General features: G+C 40.2%; 1 protein-coding gene across 6 annotated transcripts in view; it reads left to right on the top strand.

Annotated features, from left to right (window-relative positions):
* Window positions 1-2,781: 2,781 nt before the first annotated feature.
* atcaya (ATCAY kinesin light chain interacting caytaxin a) overlaps window positions 2,782-21,439 on the top strand; it is a 57,737-nt gene continuing 39,079 nt past the window's right edge. For 2 of the 6 annotated variants that reach the window (XM_061976284.2, XM_072914587.1), the window contains exons 1-2: window positions 2,782-3,201; window positions 12,950-13,031. In XM_061976284.2, coding sequence (XP_061832268.1) covers window positions 12,955-13,031 — 77 coding nt within the window. In that variant the 5' untranslated portion in view covers window positions 2,782-3,201; window positions 12,950-12,954. Of the gene's footprint in view, window positions 3,202-7,108; window positions 7,141-12,949; window positions 13,032-21,001; window positions 21,150-21,439 lie in introns of those variants that run through there. The other 4 variants (XM_061976282.2, XM_061976280.2, XM_061976281.2 and 1 more) reach the window with 4 other exon arrangements.

Raw genomic sequence — 21,439 nt, 5'->3', positions numbered from 1 at the left:
TTCACCCTCTCCACGACAGCCACATGTACACCGGAATATATTACAATGTATTATTTGTTTCCGACTGACTTATTTCAGTATCATTCGATGAATACCGTTTCATTTTTATGGCATAAAAGGATTCCTCTCATGGATTGATTGCTGTAGAATTATTTAGAAATGTTCCCGGAAGTGGATGCTGTAACCGGAAGTTTTGGACGAGAATCATCTTGCTTCCGTAGCTGGGTTTCGTGCAAATACAGATGAAGGTTGGTGGCTCTTTGAAGGGAGGAAGTGTTCCGTTTAAAGAGTCGTTCAAAACACTAACTCGTTATCATATTTCTTTTTTAGAAGTAACTTGTTATTATCAAGAAAACAGTCAATAGTAGGGGTGTGGGGGAAAAATCGATTCAAATTCGAATCGCGATTCTCACGTTATGCGATTCAGAATCGATTGTAATAAAAAAAAAAACGATTTATTTAATTTTATTTAAAAAAATATTTTTTATTTTATTTTTTATTAATCAATCCAACAAAACAATACACAGCAATACCATAACAATGCAATCTAATTCCAAAAGCAAACCCGAGCCAGCAGGGCCGGCCCGTGGCATAGGCCGTATAGGCAAATGCTAAGGGCGCCGTCCATCAGGGGGCGCCACGCCAGTGCCACAAATGTTGGAGAGAAAAAAAAGAAAAAAAGTTGATACTATTATTTCTAAATACAAAAAATAATCCCACGTTAATTAAAATGCAAAGTAAAGCCTATTTAATAGAAATATTATTTGTTACAACATTACGCCCCCCGCTGAGTTCTGTGGTATTTTGCAGGTTTTTGTTCCTGAAAGAAGCCTTGTGGTTGTTCCATCTGGTTTTGAATTCACCCTCGGTTAATCCTACACATGTGTCGGATGTTAGGTTGTTGTCTTGTCAACCTAAGAAAAGTATTCAACAAGAACAACATCAAATTGAGCTACAGCTGCATGAACAATATACGACAAATCATCTCAAACCACAACAAAACAATTGCAAATGAGCCGTCGACCCCCAGTCAGAACGACTCCAAAACCAACAAAGCATGTAACTGTCGAAAGAAACCTGATTGCCCCCTCAACGGGGGATGCTTACAAACATCAGTTGTCTACCAATCTAAGGTAATACGCAAGGACATTAACACATCCGACACATATGTAGGATTAACCGAGGGTGAATTCAAAACCAGATGGAACAACCACAAGGCTTCCTTCAGGAACAAAAACCTGCGAAATACCACAGAACTCAGCAAACACATTTGGGACCTCAAAGACAATAATGTTGAATATTCAATAACATGGCAAATTCTTGCATCCAGCACACCTTACAATAGTGGTAATAAAAGATGCAACCTATGCTTGAAAGAGAAACTGTTTATTATCTACCGTCCAGACCTGTCATCCCTCAACAAGCGCAGCGAAATTGTAACAACATGCCGCCATAGACGGAAACACCTCCTAGGTAACACATGAACCAATCACCACGCCCCTAGGCCAGCCTGTACCCACCCACTCTGTGCCCTATATAAACCATGGTATGTGAATGCTCCCATTAAAATCTCCTGACGATTGAGGGTACCCCCCTCATGAAACAGGCCTGTAGAGATGAAATAGTCTTGTGATTTTTTTTCCCCCACACATACATATATTGCGCTCTACTACGGTATCGAGCACTATTTTTTGGATAACCTTATTAAGACATATATATATATATATATATATATATATATTTTTTTTTTTTTTTTTTTTAAGCTATTATTATTATATATATATTTTTTTTATTAAAAAAATATACTATTATTATTATTTTTTTTTTTATGTTTTTTTTTTTAACACATAACTCTTTACATCAAATTTAGGTCTATCTGTATATATAAAGAAGAAGAAAAAAAGGTTTTATACATGTCATGCCCGTTTTATAAAAAAAGAAAAAAGGAAAAAAAGAAAACCCTTTTTTTTTTTATGGCAAAAACACAAAATATGCAATATTTTCCTGACAAAAATTTCAAAGTGGAATATTTGATGTGAATTAAGGTCATTCAAAACATTGATTTTAATTCATTATTATTTTCTGAGCGATGACAATTCTAAAAAACAACACAAAAATTCTTGGGGATCCAAAAAGGTCCTACTCAAAAAGTTTAAAAAAATAAGGCATACATATTTTTACTTTCAAAACTTAACTCTCGAGATCAACTTCAGATCTTTTTGTCCATTATAAGTTTTGATACTATTTTTAGTTGTTTTTTTTTTGTTGGTTTTATGCCCTTTATGGCAAAGAAAATGTTTTGTTTTTATATGGCAAAAAATATGCAATATGTTTCCCCCCCAAAATTTTTTTGAATAATAAATATAAATAAATATAATATATATAAATATATAAAATAAATAAATAAAAACACAAATTGACCTCCCGAGCTCGCAAACACAACTGCGAATGGGTTCACTTAAAGGAGTCGTTCAAAAGACTCGACTCGTTCACAAACCTCACATTTCCACTTGCATGAGTTGCAGATAACAAGACACATATATGAATTTACTGGCAAAATAACATTAAAGAAAGGTTCACAAAGCAAAATGACAAAACATAGTTTTTCTTACTGTACTGTACACCTTGATGTAGATTTATTGTGCAGTCAACTGCATTTAGTCCAGGGCTGTTGTCATTGGCTGAGTGGAGCTGAATAATGGATGTTGCAGAGGGGATTTGAGGGTTGGGCCAGTGGGTGTGAAAGGGAGGGGGGGGCGGGATGCTGTTGCCAGGGAACACCAGCGACGTGGAGAACCACTGCAGGATCATCACACTGCTTATTTTGCCCGAGTCACTACAGGATTAAGATGCTCCCACGGAAGGATCGGGATGCTTCAGGCGGGGTTAGGTGAACTCGGACTATTTGGCAGGCAAGAAGATCCATTGAAATATAGTCCAAAGGTGGACGAAGACATACAGGAGAGGAGACAAGGAGGGAGCTGAGGGCGGGGGTCCTCCAGCACAGAGGTGCCCCCTGTCCTCCAGCACCTGCTGCTGGCTAACGTCCGACTTCGAGGACACGGCCGGCTTGTGTTGTTGCATGTCAATTAAGGCCAGAGCAGACCTATGCGCTTGTGTCCGGGTGCAAACCAATCTTTGCTCCTGGGAGTGAGAAGAAAGGAGGTCAGAGCATTTCCAAGGGGATCACGGACATCTCATGTGAGTACTTGCACTGGCATATAGGTCAAAGGTTATATGGAAGACTTATATGTGCTGCATATAAGTCTTTGACATGACAGCACTTTGGGCCATTCTTTTTCATTTTACACTAATTCAACAGCAGGAAGTGGGTGGAGTACCAACAGCATGTTTCCTCTTAACAATCAATTTACTGTAAATATAATATATATGTCCTAAACCAGGGGTGTCCAAACTTTTTCCACTGAAGACCGCACACTGAAAAATTAAAGCATGCTAGCATTGATATTTTTAATTTTTAAAACCAATACAAATTAAATGTATATATTTTTTTTACTTTATGGCTCGACTCAAGTTTGGTCTTGGGTACCCGGACGGGTCTCAGTCCTAAAAATAATAAAAAAAATAAGCCATATATATATATATATATATATATATATATATATATATATATATATATATATATATATATATACATATATATATATATATTAATTTTTTGTTTTTGTTTATTTTTATTTTTTTTATTTTTTAAAATATTTTTATTTAATTTATTTATTTATTATTATTATTATTATTATTATTATTATTATTATTATTATTATTATTATTTGTAATTTTTTTTAAACACCTAACTCTTTAGATCAAATTTAGGTTTATCCGTCAATATAAAGCACAATATATATATATATATATATATATATATATATATTAATTTTTTGTTTTTGTTTATTTTTATTTTTTTATTTTTTTTATATATTTTTATTTAATTTATTTTTTTAAATGTACTTATTATTATTATTATTATTATTATTATTATTATAATTATTATTTGTAATTTTTTTTAAACACCTAACTCTTTAGATCAAATTTAGGTTTATCCGTCAATATAAAGCACAATATATACATATATATATATTAATTTTTTGTTTTTGTTTATTTTTATTTTTTTTATTTAATTTATTTTTTTAAATGTACTTATTATTATTATTATTATTATTATTATTATTATTATTATTTGTAATTTTTTTTAAACACCTAACTCTTTAGATCAAATTTAGGTTTATCCGTCAATATAAAGCACAATATATATATATATATATATTTTTATACGTGTTATGCCCTTTGAAAAAAAAAAAAGTAAAGTAAAGTAAAAGAAAACCCATTTTTTTATGGCAAAAACACAAAATATGCAATATTTAACTCCCAAAAATGTAAATTTCTTGGGGATCCAAAAAGATCCCACTCACAAAAGTGTTAAAAATAAGTCATAGATTTTTTTTTCACTTTCAAAACTTAAGTCTCTAGATCAACTTCAGATATGTTCATCGATTATAAGTTTTTATACATATTTTGTTTGTTTTTTTGTTTGTTTTATGCCCTTTATGTCAAAGAAAAAAAACAAAAAACAAAAACAAAACGTGTATATATATATATATATATATATATATATATATATATATATATATATATATATATATATATATATATATATATATATATATATATATATATATACACACAGGACTGTCTCAGAAAATTAGAATATTGTGATAAAGTTCTTAATTTTCTGTAATGCAATTAAAAAAACAAACATGTCATACATTCTGGATTCATTACACATCAACTGAAATATTGCAAGCCTTTTATTATTTTAATATTGCTGATTATGGCATACAGCTTAAAAAAACTCAAAAATCCCATCTCAAAAAATTAGAATATTTCCTCAGACCAAGTAAAAAAAAAAGATTTATAACAGCAAAACAAAATCAAACATTTGAAAATGTCAATTAATGCACTCAGTACTTGGTTGGGAATCCTTTTGCACCGATTATTCCATCAAAGTGGCGTGGCATGGAGGCAATCAGCCTGTGGCATTGCTGAGGTGTTATGCATGCTTCAATAGCGGCCTTTAGCTTATTTGCATTATTGGGTCTGGTGTCTTTCAGCTTCTTCTTCACAATACCCCACAAATTCTCTATGGGGTTCAGGTCAGGGGAGTTGGCAGGCCAATGGGGGACAGTAATGCCATGGTCAGTACACCAGTTACTGGTGGTTTTGGCACTGTGGGCAGGTGCCAGATCATGAAATCATCATCTCCATAGAGCTTTTCAACATATGGAAGCATGTCGTGCTTAAATAAGTCAATAATTCATAGCAACATTGATATTAATTAATTACTATTTTTGAGCGATTAAAAAAAAATCCCACAAAATTTTTGGGGGATCCAAAAAGGTCCCACTCACAAAGGTGCTCAAAATAAGTCATGCATTTTCAAAACTTAGTCTCTGGATCCACTTCAAATCTCTTCATTGATTAGAAGTTTTTATACATTTCTTAGTTTTTTTTTGTTTGTTTTGTGCCCTTTATGTCAAAGAAAACATGTTTTTATATGACAAACACACAATATATGCGATATTTTTGCCCAAAAGACATTTAAAAGTGGAATACTTCATGTGAAGCAATTAGATCACTGAGTAGGTCAATATTTCATAACAACATTGATTTTGATTCATTATTACATTATTACTATTTTTTTTAGCAATGATAGCTTTAAAGAAAAAACATCCTGCATGGCAGCGTTGTGTTATTATTATTACAGTCAAAATTGCAACTTTTTTCCCCGTCACATTTGACCTGTTTGCTCTTTTATTCCACTTGTTTGTGAACATGACCCCATGTATGATGTTTTATGCCCAGGGCCGGCCCGTGGCATAGGCCGTATAGGCAAATGCTAAGGGCGCCGTCCACCAGGGGGCGCCACGCCAGTGCCACAAATGTTGGAGAAAAAATAAATAAAATAAAAGTTGGTACTATTATTTCTAAATACAAAAAATAATCCCACGTTAATTAAAATGCAAAGTAAAGCCTATTTAATAGAAATATTATTTGTTACAACATTACGCCCCCCCCCCCCACCGGGGGGAACCCCCCGCACCGTGCGCCCCCTCCCTTCCCGTATCATGACTCTTTTTGGACATCACCACATCAAAAAATCAACACAAGATGTCAAAACGGCCAAAACTGTCAGGTGCCCAGGGAAGAAAAAAGAGAAAAGAAGAGGAGGAGAAACGAGAAAAGACAGAGGTAGCAGGTAGGTAACGTTAGCCTACATGAAATTATTTGTCTGTTACAGAATGTGATAGTAACCTGGCTTTTTAGCATTAAGCTAATGTTACATGATTCGGCAATTGCTAATCTATAATCTGTTTTAACGTCGGGTTAATATTGTGGAGGGGGCTAAATTGTTATGGAAAATAATAATGTAACGTTAGGTAATTACAGTACTCCCACCTTACATTCCTTAGGGACAATTGTATTAGATCTTTTAAGCAGGTGTTTTTTGTTTACATTGTTATTGCCTTCTGGTTAGCTAATGTTTGCCCTGCAGGTAATAGTCACTTTTCCACCCCTTTATATATTATATATAGTTGTAAGTAAAAAAAAAAGGTCAAAGACAAAGCTATTCGGTTTCTTGTGAGTATATACACTTCACTGCCGATGTGGGGGGGCGCCACCTAAAATCTTGCCTAGGGCGCCAGATTGGTTAGGGCCGGGCCTGTTTATGCCCATTGTTTCACAAGAAAACCCAGTTTTTATGGCAAAACCACTAAATAGAAAATATTTCCCCCCACCAAATTTAAAAATATTTGATGTGAAGTAATTAAATAGGTCAATAATTCACAACATTTTAATTCATTATTGTTTTTTGTGCAATGACAGTTGAAAAAAAATCCCACTAAAATTCTTTGGGACCCAAAAGGGTCCCACTCATAAAAGTTTTGAAAAAAAGTCATTTATTTTATTTTTTTTTTTTTTACTTTTAACACTGACTCATAAATGCACATCATGGCTTTGATAATGTTGTTTTTAGCTTTCTTTGACGTGAACAAGAACATTTTTTTGGAGGCATTGAAGACATTTTTTTGTTGCGTACAAAAGCCTCGCCTTGGTTTGAAGGTAAATCTTTTTTTACTGTTTGCTAAATCTGTACGTGACTTTTTGAATTATGAATTAATATTTGCAATATAAAATCTGTACTTGGCTTTTTGAATTAGGAATCATTATTTGCATTCTAAAAGAGGGAAGCAGGGAGTTTTATTTTTAATAATATTATTTATATTATTATTATTATTATTATTATTATTATTATTATTATTATTATTATATTATTTATATTATTATATTATTATTATAATATTATTATTATTTATAATTTTATAAAAGAGGGAAGCAGGGAGTTTTATTTTTGTACTTTGCAACAATATCCTTTCTGGAAACCAATAGTGTCTCCCACCAGGGGTGTCAATGTTGACAATTCAATCCGATTCCGATTCCTGGGTTTGAGAATCGATCCAGAATCGATTCAAGCCAATTCTCGCAATGTATTATTTGGTATAATGATTATAATGAGGAAAGGGAAGCAGTGCAGTGTCAACACCGTGTATGGCGAGGATGGTGTTCTGCTGACCTCGACTGCGGATGTTGTGGATCGGTGGAGGGAATACTTCGAAGACCTCCTCAATCCCACCAACACGTCTTCCTATGAGGAAGCAGTGCCTGGGGAGTCTGTGGTGGGCTCTCCTATTTCTGGGGCTGAGGTTGCTGAGGTAGTTAAAAAGCTCCTCGGTGGCAAGGCCCCGGGGGTAGATGAGATCCGCCCGGAGTTCCTTAAGGCTCTGGATGCTGTGGGGCTGTCTTGGTTGACAAGACTCTGCAGCATCGCGTGGACATCGGGGGCGGTACCTCTGGATTGGCAGACCGGGGTGGTGGTTCCTCTCTTTAAGAAGGGGAACCGGAGGGTGTGTTCTAACTATCGTGGGATCACACTCCTCAGCCTTCCCGGTAAGGTCTATTCAGGTGTACTGGAGAGGAGGCTACGCCGGATAGTCGAACCTCGGATTCAAGAGGAACAGTGTGGTTTTCGTCCTGGTCGTGGAACTGTGGACCAGCTCTATACTCTCGGCAGGGTCCTTGAGGGTGCATGGGAGTTTGCCCAACCAGTCTACATGTGTTTTGTGGACTTGGAGAAGGCATTCGACCGTGTCCCTCGGGAAGTCCTGTGGGGAGTGCTCAGAGAGTACGGGGTATCGGACTGTCTGATTGTGGCGGTCCGCTCCCTGTATGATCAGTGCCAGAGCTTGGTCCGCATTGCCGGTAGTAAGTCGGACACGTTTCCAGTGAGGGTTGGACTCCGCCAAGGCTGCCCTTTGTCACCGATTCTGTTCATAACTTTTATGGACAGAATTTCTAGGCGCAGTCAAGGCGTTGAGGGGATCTGGTTTGGTGGCTGCAGGATTAGGTCTCTGCTTTTTGCAGATGATGTGGTCCTGATGGCTTCATCTGGCCAGGATCTTCAGCTCTCACTGGATCGGTTCGCAGCCGAGTGTGAAGCGACTGGGATGAGAATCAGCACCTCCAAGTCCGAGTCCATGGTTCTTGCCCGGAAAAGGGTGGAGTGCCATCTCCGGGTTGGGGAGGAGATCTTGCCCCAAGTGGAGGAGTTCAAGTACCTCGGAGTCTTGTTCACGAGTGAGGGAAGAGTGGATCGTGAGATCGACAGGCGGATCGGTGCGGCGTCTTCAGTAATGCGGACACTGTATCGATCCGTTGTGGTGAAGAAGGAGCTGAGCCGGAAGGCAAAGCTCTCAATTTACCGGTCGAGCTACGTTCCCATCCTCACCTATGGTCATGAGCTTTGGGTTATGACCGAAAGGACAAGATCACGGGTACAAGCGGCCGAAATGAGTTTCCTCCGACGGGTGGCGGGGCTCTCCCTTAGAGATAGGGTGAGAAGCTCTGCCATCCGGGGGGAGCTCAAAGTAAAGCCGCTGCTCCTCCACATCGAGAGGAGCCAGATGAGGTGGTTCGGGCATCTGGTCAGGATGCCACCCGAACGCCTCCCTAGGGAGGTGTTTAGGGCACGTCCGACCGGTAGGAGGCCGCGGGGAAGACCCAGGACACGTTGGGAAGACTATGTCTCCCGGCTGGCCTGGGAACGCCTCGGGGTCCCACAGGAAGAGCTGGACGAAGTGGCTGGGGAGAGGGAAGTCTGGGCTTCCCTGCTTAGGCTGCTGCCCCCGCGACCCGACCTCGGATAAGCGGAAGAAGATGGATGGATGGATTGATTATAATGAGACTTTTTCAAAACAGGTACAGTTAAGAAAGGCACCTTCTGGTTGCAAGAAGATGGCCTAAAACCATATTTGTCAAAATGTATTCTTATAAAAAAAATAAATAAATAAATAAATGTATTCTTCATGTATTTTTTTAATCGATTTTGGAAAATTATTAATTGATTCATAATCAGGATGAATAAGAATCACGATTCTGTTGTGAATCGATTTTTTTGTGCACCCCAATTTCTCACCTTCTTCATCAGAGTGCTGGCACTCACAACTTTCTATGGTCTCTTGGTGGATTATTTTGCAGGTCAGCCAATCGATTGACAGGCAAGCAAACAGATGAGTTTGTTACACGCGGTGTTTGGTGACGACCTAATTGTCCACATCCGGGTGTACCAACTGGATGCGGGCATCGGCAAGGCAAGGCAATTTTATTTAGAGAGCGCAATTCGTACACGAAGCAATCCAAAGTGCTTTACAGAAAATTAAAAGAAGGGAAAATATGAAATCATAAAAACAATCATAATGAATTAAAATCAATCAAAGAGTGCCATTAAAAATAATTTCAGTTGTCATATGCACAATTGAATAAAAGTGTTTTCAGCTTGGAATTGAACATTGCCAACGTTGAGGCCCGTCTCACGTCTTCAGGAAGACTATTCCACATTTCAGGAGCATAAAACTGTAAAGCAGTTTCACCATGGTTTGGTCCTGACGAGACCACTGCCCGAGGTTCTCAGAGCTGGAGGTGGTTCACACGGTTCCAACGTGTCGGAGATGCACTTTGGCACAGACCATGGAAAGACACAAGTAGAGCTGTTTTAAAGTCTATTGTCTGAGCAACAGGAAGCCAGTGCAGTGACCTAAGCGCTGGACTAATGTGGTCGCATTTCCTGCTTCTAGTCAGGACTCGAGCAGCAGAAATCTGGGTGTACTGCAGCTGCTTGACAGCTCAGTGAGAAAGCCATTGCAGTAGTCTAACCTGCTGGAGACAAAGGCACGGGTCAGTCTTTCTAAGTCTGATTTAGACATTATTCCTCCGGTTTTGGCGATGCGATAAAAATCTCTCTCTCTCAGTCTCTCTCTCAGTCGTCCTCAGACAAGCTTCCATCGGAGTCTCCAATCATTCCGGTTCTCCATACACCCGGCCAGCTCCGTAGAGCTTTCAGCTCCCGCATCTTTCTTCAGGATGTCCACGTACGTTAGCGCGGGACGTCCTCGCGATCGATGTTGGTTCCCATAGGACCAGCCTGCTGGCCGGAAGCTCCCAATGTCTGTGGCAGTGGCCGGCCAGCCTCATCCTCCTTAGCTGTTACCTGTTACCTTATCGGTTTTGGCAATGCGATAAAAATCTCTCTCTCTCAGTCTCACCCTCAGTCTCTCTCTCAGTCGTCCTCAGACGAGCTTCCATCGGAGTCTCCAATCATTCCGGTTCTCCATACACCGGGCCAGCTCCGTAGAGCTTTCAGATCCCTCATCTTTCTTCAGGATGTCCACGTACGTTAGCGCGGGACGTCCTCGCGATCGATGTTGGTTCCCATAGGACCAGCCTACTGGCCGGAAGCTCCCAATGTCTGTGGCAGTGGCCGGCCAGCCTCATCCTCCTTAGCTGTTACCTTCTTGCTGAGCCTCGGCAGTTGCCCGTACAAGTCCTTGTTGGTGATGTGGATGTTCTGGTCCACATTCAGAACAGCTCGTATCATTCTGGTGTAGTACCCATATAGGGACTTCTGCAGGGTGGGCGTCAGGGTCCAGCTTTCGGAGCCATGCAGGAGGACAGACTCCACAGTGGCGTGGAATAGACTCACCTTTGTGTCGAGGGAGCTTCGAGCACCAAACTCTTGACATACCGTTCAGGGCCCTCCACGCTAGTGCCTTCCTGACCTTAAGGTCTTGTTCTGTGGAGTTCATCCAGGAACCCAAGTACTTGAAGTCATTGACCTCTCGCAGAGCGTTGCCATCTGATGTTGTTATGGCGTGTGGTCCATGTGTAGGTTATAGGTGATTACCTCAGTATTCTTTGCATTCAGTCTGAGGCCAACCCTGGCACATTCCACCTCCACTCTGTTTAGGAGTTCCTGTGCCTGTTCCACACGATCTGCCAACAGGCAGATGTCATCTGCGTAGTGTTGCGTTTTGGACCAGTTGTTCCTCCCAGGGAATTCAAGTCACAATTCGCTCCCAAGTTCTTTCCGACACTTAAAGCTGAGTTGAAAAACCACCAGAGACAGAATAAGTATTTTGTTGTATATTCTCAAAGCTTTGCCAATATACATTGATTGAGACCAGTCTAACCATCGAACATTCTATTGCGCCTTCCAAAATGGTCTGTCTTCCCAACGCCAAAAACCTCTCTTTCCTTCCCCCTCCCTAGCCATAACACAAGCACAACGTCTCCCTAGCCATAATACATTCCAAAGAACTCAAGGTTAACACACACAGTTTGCTTGCTGACAGAGCAGAAAGAGAAGAAGTGGAAAAGACAAGCTGTTTTCAAATATGACAAAGAAATGGAAGAAGTACAACTTAAATTCGGATATACAGGTAAAAGCCAGTAAATTAGAATATTTTGAAAAACTTGATTTATTTCAGTAATTGCATTCAAAAGGTGTAACTTGTACATTATATTTATTCATTGCACACAGACTGATGCATTCAAATGTTTATTTCATTTAATTTTGATGATTTGAAGTGGCAACAAATGAAAATCCAAAATTCCGTGTGTCACAAAATTAGAATATTGTGTAAGGGTTAAATTTTGAAGACACCTGGTGCCACAAACTAATCAGCTGATTAACTCAAAACACCTGCAAAGGGCTTTAAATGGTCTCTCAGTCCAGTTCTGAAGCCTACACAAACATGGGGAAGACTTCAGATTTGACAGCTGTCCAAAAGGCAACCATCGACACATTGCACAAGGAGGGAAAGACACAAAAGGTTATTGCTGAAGAGGCTGGCTGTTCTCAGAGCTCTGTGTCCAAACACATTAATGGAGAGGCAAAGGGAAGGAAAAACTGTGGTCAGAAAAAGTGTACAAGCGATAGGGATCACCGCGCCCTGGTCAAGATTGTGGAAAAAAAAACCATTCAAAAATGTGGGGGAGATTCAGAAGGAGTGGACAGCTGCTGGAGTCAGTGCTTCAAGATCCACCACCAAGAGACGCTTGAAAGACATGGGTTTCAACTGCCGCATACCTCGTGTCAAGCCACTGTTGACCAAGAAACAGCGCGAAAAGCGTCTCACCTGGGCTAAGGAAAAAAAGAGCTGGACTGCTGCTGAGTGGTCCAAAGTCATGTTTTCTGACGAAAGCAAATTTTGCATTTCCTTTGTATGTAAATATCTGCCTCCGACAAACCCTACACCACAACATGACGATGCGTGAAGTAAATAAAGGAGGTTTGAACATCTCCATCACATGCCTCTCACATGTGCTCCTGAGTGGCCAGTGGGGTAGAAGTAGAAGCATGTGACCCACAGGAGTCCCCCCCCCCCCTCTCCTGAAGAGAAATCTGGATGAATTCCAGGGGAAAATGTGTCCGGGAAACTTCCGCAATGTGTCTCTCTGAGTTGTGTGCGTGTCATTTGTCCCCGTAAATGCTGGTTTTGACATCCATGTGTGCGTTGACACTGTGCTCTCCTCACAGAAGGGATGGGCACCACGGAAGCCACTCTGAGAATGGAGAACATGGAAGTCAAGGACGAGTGGCAGGATGAAGACTTCCCCCGGTGAGGTCCTTTCCCTTTTTGGTGACGTCCTTCCTCTCTACTGTTTTGTTGGATTACTTTGCATGTGGCATTCTTTTACTTTGCACCCCCCCCCCGAAAGTCTGTGCTGCATTGGATCAGTCTCCTTTCTTTAACAGGCAAAAGCTTTATAACCTCACCATACCTGCCAACTTTTGGCCAGTCCTACAACATGCATGTCAGGCTCAAAGGTTGAAAGAATTGAAGGTTGTTAAAGTATCATGGATTGATTCAAAGTATTTTAAGTACATTTAAGACAAATAACAAATTCAGTTCACAAAATTCATCCATCCGCTTATCCGAGGTCGGGTCGCGGGGGCAGCAGCCTAAGCAGGGAAGCCCAGACTTCCCTCTCCCCAGCCACTTGGTCCAGCTCCTCCCGGGGGATCCTGAGGCGTTCCCATGTTTATAAACTCAAAAAATCACCAAACAACAGAAGAATAAGTGATTATTACATTTTAACAGAAGTGTAGATAGAACATGTTGAAAGAGAAAATAAGCAGATATTAACAGTAAATGAACAAGTGGATTTATAATTCATTTTTACAGCTTGTCCTTTATAATGTGTACAAAATAATAGGTGCATAAATGACACAATATGTTACTGAATATGACTAATTAGTGTCATGTCTGTGTAATCATGTTTTGTTTTAAGTCATGTTTAGTTTAGTTATAGGACTCTTTAGTTTCTGTCTTTTCACTCCCTTGTCTTGTTTCCATGATTACCCCATTAGTTTCACCTGTTCCACGTTTGGACTCATTGTGCACTCTTGTTTGTCACCATAGCAACCATTAGTTTTCACCTGTCACGTCACGCACCCGTCTCACGTTTTGAGTCACGCACCTGTTTTCGTTAATCATGTCTGTGTTATTTAAGCTTTTCATTTTCTGTCGTTCGTCCTGGAGTCATATCTTTTCTAAACCTGCTATCCCCTCGTTTCAAGCCCTGTTCACGATCCCATGCCACAGTAAGTGTTTTTATTTCGTGTTCAGTTTCTGCCTTTGTGCAAGTTTTGTTTTCATTCGCCAAGTTTTTTTTACCTCCGCCAAAGTGCGCGCTTTTCGTTATTCTTTTTTTTTTTGGATAAATAAATCATGTACCCACCTTCAAGCCATGTCCGATCCAAATTCTCTTGCATCTTGGGAAAACAAAAACTCCATAGTCCAAGTCATGACAATTAGGAGTCTTTGTTTGTTTACTTACTACTAAAAGACAAGTTCACTATTTTATTTAAGGACTAAATTACAATAACAAACATATGTTTATGTACCCTAAGATTTTTTGTTAAAATAAAGCCAATAATGCCATTTTTTTGCGGTCACCTTTATTCCGAAAAGTATCAAAAGGTATCGAAAAGTATCAATATTTTGGTACCGGTACCGGTACCAAAATATTGGGACAACTCTAGTTTGTACTTTATAGCTTTTCGAAGAACTGGAGCAAGGGCTTCATCTTGTGGCACGCCAAAGACTCAACGAAATATTAGAATAGAATAGAATGGACTTTATTGTCATTATATTTGCATATAATGAGATTAAGGACTCCAATTTAAGGTGCAGTAGTGGAAACAAATATGGGATAAAAATAAATTACACAAGAAGTAATAAAGATAAATTAAAGCTGCAAGCAGCATTGGTCGGGCCCGCATATTTGGCAGGTGCTAGTCCTAAGTGTCCCAATACGTTTGTCAAGTTTTAGAAGTGTCCCAAAACTTTTGTCCAGTGTAAGTGTCCCAATACTTTTGGCAGGTGCTAGTCCTAAGTGTCCTAATACTTTTGTCCAGTTTTAGTTCTAAGTGTCCCAATACTTTTGTCAAGTTGTAGTCCTAAGTGTCCCAATACTTTTGTTCAGTTTTAGTCCTAAGTGTCTCAATAATTTTGTCAAGTTGTAGTCCTAAGTGTCCCAATACTTTTGTTCAGTTTTAGTCCTAAGTGTCCCAATACTTTTGTCCAGTTGTAATCCTAAGTGTCCCAATACTTTTGTTCAGTTTTAGTCCTAAGTGTCCCAATACTTTTGTCCAGTTGTAATCCTAAGTGTCCCAATACTTTTGTTCAGTTTTAGTCCTAAGTGTCCCAATACTTTTGTCCAGTTGTAATCCTAAGTGTCCCAATACTTTTGTTCAGTTTTAGTCCTAAGTGTCTCAATAATTTTGTCAAGTTGTAGTCCTAAGTGTCCCAATACTTTTGTTCAGTTTTAGTCCTAAGTGTCCCAATACTTTTGTCCAGTTGTAATCCTAAGTGTCCCAATACTTTTGTCAAGTTTTAGTCCCAAGTGTCCCAATACTTTTGTTCAGTGGTATTCCTAAGTGTCCCAATAATTTTTTCCAGTGTAAGTGTCCCAATACTTTTGTTCAGTTTTCGTCATAAGTGTCCCAATACTTTTGTCTACTTTTAGTCCGAATTGTCCCAAGACTTTTGTCTAGTGTACCTACCTTGTCTGCATTGTGTGGGCACGTTGGTGCTTCCTGCTTTTAAGCAGCCATCTTAAAAAAAACAGCAGCGCAGCAGCATCAGCGCAGCGGGTCTTTGAAGGGTCATAAAATCAAAACCGGAGCAGGTATCAAAACTCTTTCGCCAACTTTTAATCAGAAGGGTTCAATCTCTGTCCTGTGTTAGTTTGAAGCCGAAACAACAAACGCGCTCAGAGGAGATAATGTTTGAAGAAAGGTGACCGGTTTTTACAAACATTTTGTTTTGAAGGGGGAATAGCAAACTTCCTGTTGATTTTTGCGGGGGGTTGTCAATCTATGAAATGTAGGTCTAAGTGAGACCTACATAGAGGTTTTTGTTTCATGTCTCTCCTTCCCAGTGGGAGTTACAGGCAGTTTTGTCATTTTTTTCTTCCGAGGAGCAGTTTTTTCAGCGTTTTATTCAAAAAGAGCGCAATTTTGAGAGTTGGGGTTAGGTTTTTTTATTAAATCGCAATTTTTGCCAGTCCTGATGTGTGTGTTTAGTTCGGTGAGTTTTGAAGCATGTTAAGGGGGTCAAATTACAGCTCAAAGAGGCAATTACACAAGAAGTAATAAAGATAAATTAAAGCTGCAAGCAGCGTTGGTCGGGCCCGCGTATTTGGCAGGTGCTAGTCCTAAGTGTCCCAATACTTTTGTCCAGTTTTAGTAGTACGTGTCCCAATACTTTTGTCAAGTTGTAGTCCTAAGTGTCACAATACATTTGTCCAGTGTAGGTGTCCCAATACCTTTTTCCAGTGGTAGTCCTAAGTGTCCCAATACTTTTGTCCGGTGGTAGTCATAAGTGTCCCAATACTTTTGTCTAGTGTACCTACCTTGTCTGCATTGTGTGGGCACGCTGGTGCTTCCTGCTTTTAAGCAGCCATCTTAAAAAAACAGCAGCGCAGCGGTTCTTTGAAGGGTCATAAAATCAAAACCGGAGCAGTTAGAAAAACGCTGTTCTGTACTTTTATACACAAGGGTTCAATCTCTCTCCTGTGTTAGTTTGAAGCCGAAACGACAAACGCGCTCAGAGGAGATAGTTTTTGAAGGAAGGTGACCGGTTTTTACAAAAAAATTTGTTTTGAAGGGGGAATAGCAAACTTCCTGTTGATTTTTGCGGGGGGTTGTCAATCTACGAAATGTAGGTCTAAGTGAGACCTACATAGAGGTTTTTGTTTCATGTCTCTCCTTCCCAGTGGGAGTTACAGGCAGTTTTGTCATTTTTTTCTTCCGAGGAGCAGTTTTTTCAGCGTTTTATTCAAAAATTGCGCTAGAGCGCAATTTTGAGATTTGGGGTTAGGTTTTTTTTAATTAAATCGCAATTTTTGCCAGTCCTGATGTGTGTGTTCAGTTCGGTGAGTTTTGAAGCATGTTAAGGGGGTCAAATTACAGCTCAAAGAGGCAATTACACAAGAAGTAATAAAGATAAATTAAAGCTGCAAGCAGCGTTGGTCGGGCCCGCGTATTTGGCAGGTGCTAGTCCTAAGTGTCCCAATACTTTTGTCCAGTTTTAGTAGTACGTGTCCCAATACTTTTGTCAAGTTGTAGTCCTAAGTGTCACAATACATTTGTCCAGTGTAGGTGTCCCAATACTTTTGTCCGGTGGTAGTCCTAAGTGTCCCAATACTTTTGTCCGGTGGTAGTCATAAGTGTCCCAATACTTTTGTCCGGTGGTAGTCATAAGTGTCCCAAGACTTTTGTGTAGTGTACCTACCTTGTCTGCATTGTGTGGGCACGCTGGCGCTTCCTGCTTTTAAGCAGCCATCTTAAAAAAACAGCAGCGCAGCAGCATCAGCGCAGCGGTTCTTTGAAGGGTCATAAAATCAAAACCGGAGCAGTTAGAAAAACGCTGTTCTGTACTTTTATACACAAGGGTTCAATCTCTCTCCTGTGTTAGTTTGAAGCCGAAACGACAAACGCGCTCAGAGGAGATAGTTTTTGAAGGAAGGTGACCGGTTTTTACAAAAAAATTTGTTTTGAAGGGGGAATAGCAAACTTCCTGTTGATTTTTGCGGGGGGTTGTCAATCTATGAAATGTAGGTCTAAGTGAGACCTACATAGAGGTTTTTGTTTCATGTCTCTCCGACCTTCCCAGTTGGAGTTACAGGCAGTTTTGTCATTTTTTTCTTCCGAGGAGCAGTTTTTTCAGGTTTTTTTTATTAAATCGCAATTTTTGCCAGTCCTGATGTGTGTGTTCAGTTCAGTGAGTTTTGAAGCATGTTAAGGGGGTCAAATTACAGCTCAAAGAGGCAATTACACAAGAAGTAATAAAGATAAATTAAAGCTGCAAGCAGCGTTGGTCGGGCCCGCGTATTTGGCAGGTGCTAGTCCTAAGTGTCCCAATACTTTTGTCCAGTTTTAGTAGTACGTGTCCCAATACTTTTGTCAAGTTGTAGTCCTAAGTGTCACAATACATTTGTCCAGTGTAGGTGTCCCAATACTTTTTTCCAGTGGTAGTCCTAAGTGTCCCAATACTTTTGTCCGGTGGTAGTCATAAGTGTCCCAATACTTTTGTCCGGTGGTAGTCATAAGTGTCCCAAGACTTTTGTCTAGTGTACCTACCTTTTCTGCATTGTGTGGGCACGCTGGTGCTTCCTGCTTTTAAGCAGCCATCTTAAAAAAACAGCAGCGCAGCAGCATCAGCGCAGCGGGTCTTTGAAGGGTCATAAAATCAAAACCGGAGCAGTTAGAAAAACGCTGTTCTGTACTTTTATACACAAGGGTTCAATCTCTCTCCTGTGTTAGTTTGAAGCCGAAACGACAAACGCGCTCAGAGGAGATAGTTTTTGAAGGAAGGTGACCGGTTTTTACAAAAAAAATTGTTTTGAAGGGGGAATAGCAAACTTCCTGTTGATTTTTGCGGGGGGTTGTCAATCTACGAAATGTAGGTCTAAGTGAGACCTACATAGAAGTTTTTGTTTCATGTCTCTCCGACCTTCCCAGTGGGAGTTACAGGCAGTTTTGTCATTTTTTTCTTCCGAGGAGCAGTTTTTTCAGCGTTTTATTCAAAAAGAGCGCAATTTTGAGAGTTGGGGTTAGGTTTTTTTATTAAATCGCAATTTTTGCCAGTCCTGATGTGTGTGTTTAGTTCGGTGAGTTTTGAAGCATGTTAAAGGGGTCAAATTACAGCTCAAAGAGGCAAAAGTGACTGTTTTTAGTACTTTTTTTGTCTTGAAGGGGGAATTGCCAACTTTTTGTTGATTTCTGCCCAAGGATGTACAGTAATGAAATCTAGGTCTAAGTCAGACCTACATAGAGAATTTTGTTTCATGTCTTTCCAACCTTTCTAGTGGGAGTTACAGGCAGTCTAGTTTTTTTTTTCCTAGGGGGCGTTAAAGCGCAATTTTGAGTTTTGGGGTTAGGGTTAGGGTTAGGGTTAGGGTTAGGGTTAGGGTTAGGGTTAGGGTTAGGGTTAACCCTAACCCTAACCCTAACCCTAACCCCTGGGTTAACCCTAACCCTAACCCTAACCCTAACCCTAACCCTAACCCTAACCCTAACCCTAACCCTAATATACAAAATACTGTACAAGACAAGAGTAAGGGAGTAATAACAATCAGTGTCGGATGTATTGCACTCGAAGGGTAATATTGCACAGTAGGGTATTAGGGTAGGATATTGTATAGGGATTAGGGTAGGACATTGTACAGGGGAAAAACACTGTTACAGTTTAAACTGTGTGTAATATACAGTGGCCAACAGTATTAAATATACTTCTTCATTTAAACCTCTGCCTTGTTTTTAATGAATACTTAGACCTACTGTATTTTAATGTTGGTCCTTCTGGTGGTGCTTGGAGAGCCAGAAACCAAGTACTTGGTGGAAAAAAGTTTGGGAATCACTGAGGATTTGGGTTCGGGGCCAGGGTTAGACCCGTTTGGGGTAATATTGGTACTGTTGAGTCTCCCAGATACCTGGAATGGATACTGTGGAGAATGCATATATATTTTAAGAGTTTTTGCTTGTATCTTATGTTCGCAAGTAAACTCTGTGCTTTACCTTGAAGGGTTGGAATGTGGGAGTATAGCAAACTCCCTTTTTTACGTTATCAGTATTTGTCATGTCTGTGTAATCATGTTTTGTTTGAAGTCATGTTTTGTTTAGTTATAGGACTCTTTAGTTTCTGTCTTTTCACTCCCTCGTCTTGTTTCCATGATTACCCCATTAGTTTCACCTGTTCCACGTTTGGACTCATTGTGCACTCTTGATTGTCACCATAGCAACCCATTAGTTTTCACCTGTCACGTCACGCACCTGTTTCACGTTTTGAGTCACGCACCTGCTTTCACTAATCATGTCCGTAGTATTTAAGTTCATTCTTTTCAGTTTGTCGTTCTGACGACCTCACCACATTTATGCTCTGTCCATTCTTTCCATGTCCATTCTTCATGCAACTATTTTTGTCCAAGCCAAGTAAGTTTTTGTTCCATGTTTATAGTCTTTTTGGTTTCATAGTTTGTTCTCCGCCATTGTGCGTGCTTTTCGTTTGTACTTTTTTGCTATAGTCTTTTTTGGTTTCATAGTTTATTCTCCGCCACTGTGCGCGCTTTTCGTTTGCACTTTTTTTTTAATATATTAAATAAATCATGTACCTTCATTCCCGTCTCGCCCGAGCCAACTTTCCGTTGCATCCCGGAAAAGCAAACACCCAAAGACCAAGTCATGACAGTATTAGAACAAAGAGGCTGTATTCCTTTCTGAGAAGGGTGGGGGCTGTTTTCGTATTCAATAAGTTGTCTCTTCCCGTTTGATTTTCAGACCTCTTCTAGATGTTGGTATTAGCGCACTGTAGGACTGGTCTCCTTAAGCTTTAGTAAAACTTGACAATATTCCTATTCTGTCTTGATGGTCCTTCTTACTCTGCATATATGTCATCTGAAAGAACCTTGGATTGACCAGTGACGTGTATTCCCTGAGAGGAAGACTGGTCAGACGCAACAATACCAAATGGGTTCAATGTGGGAGTATAGCATACTCCCTTTTTTACCTTATCAGTATTAGAACAAAGAAGCCGTATTCCTTTCTGAGCAGGGTGGGGGCTGTTTTCGTATTCAATAAGTTGTCTCTTCCCGTTTGATTTTCAGACCTCTTCTAGATGCTGGTATTAGCGCACTGTAGGACTGGTCTCCTAAAGCTTTAGTAAAACTTGATAATATTCCTATTCTGTCTTGATGGTCCTTAGTCTGCATATATGTCATCTGAAAGAACCTGGGATTGACCAGTGACTTGTATTCCCTGAGAGGAAGACTGGTAAGACGCAACAATACCAAATGGGAGCCATATAGATCCACGTGAAGGCTGTTATGGGCACACAATAAGGTGTGGTCTTGGTGGAGGTTGAAAAGCTGAGTGGTCTGGGAAACTGCTGAAATGTGATGAGATGACGCTCCCTCCTCCTCCTCTTCCTCGGCGAGCAGAGAGCAGGTGCGACTCTCTCTTTTGTGAATGGTGGGACTCTGGGTCATGTGACGCAGCACGCAGTCGCCATCCAAAACAAAGCGTCCGCCATTGAGAATGGTGTCAGGTTTCAGAGGAGGAGAGAACCAGGGACTCGCACCGCAGCCTCATCACGAGGGCCTCAGAGAGATGCTCTGATGGAGGAATAAACCTGCTCAAGACCCAGCAGCTGGTCTGACCTCCCTTCTGGAAGGTAAGCAGCACTGTGAGGGTCCGGGACTGAAGCAAAAGGGATGACGTTGCTTTTGTTGCTCTCTTTAGTGAATTGGTAGGTTGTGTGAAGAGGAGGCTGCTTTTATGGAGGCAGTAGTGCTAAATGCTGCGAGGCTCCTTGGGGAAGGATGCAGGTGATGAATCACTGGCAGGATTGCGTGTGCTAAATAAAACCCTGTGCAGTATTGCACCACTCGCATCCCCTTTTAGTGTCATACATAAACCACATCTGCAGTGCAAACTTACAAGTGGGCTTGACCGCACCCCTTT

The sequence above is a fragment of the Nerophis lumbriciformis genome, linkage group LG14 (genome assembly GCF_033978685.3).
Source record: "Nerophis lumbriciformis linkage group LG14, RoL_Nlum_v2.1, whole genome shotgun sequence".
In the NCBI taxonomy this organism is placed as follows: Eukaryota; Metazoa; Chordata; class Actinopteri; order Syngnathiformes; family Syngnathidae; genus Nerophis; species Nerophis lumbriciformis.
The sequence above is the reverse complement of the archived record's forward strand: the minus strand, read 5'-3'. Positions and strand labels throughout refer to the sequence as shown.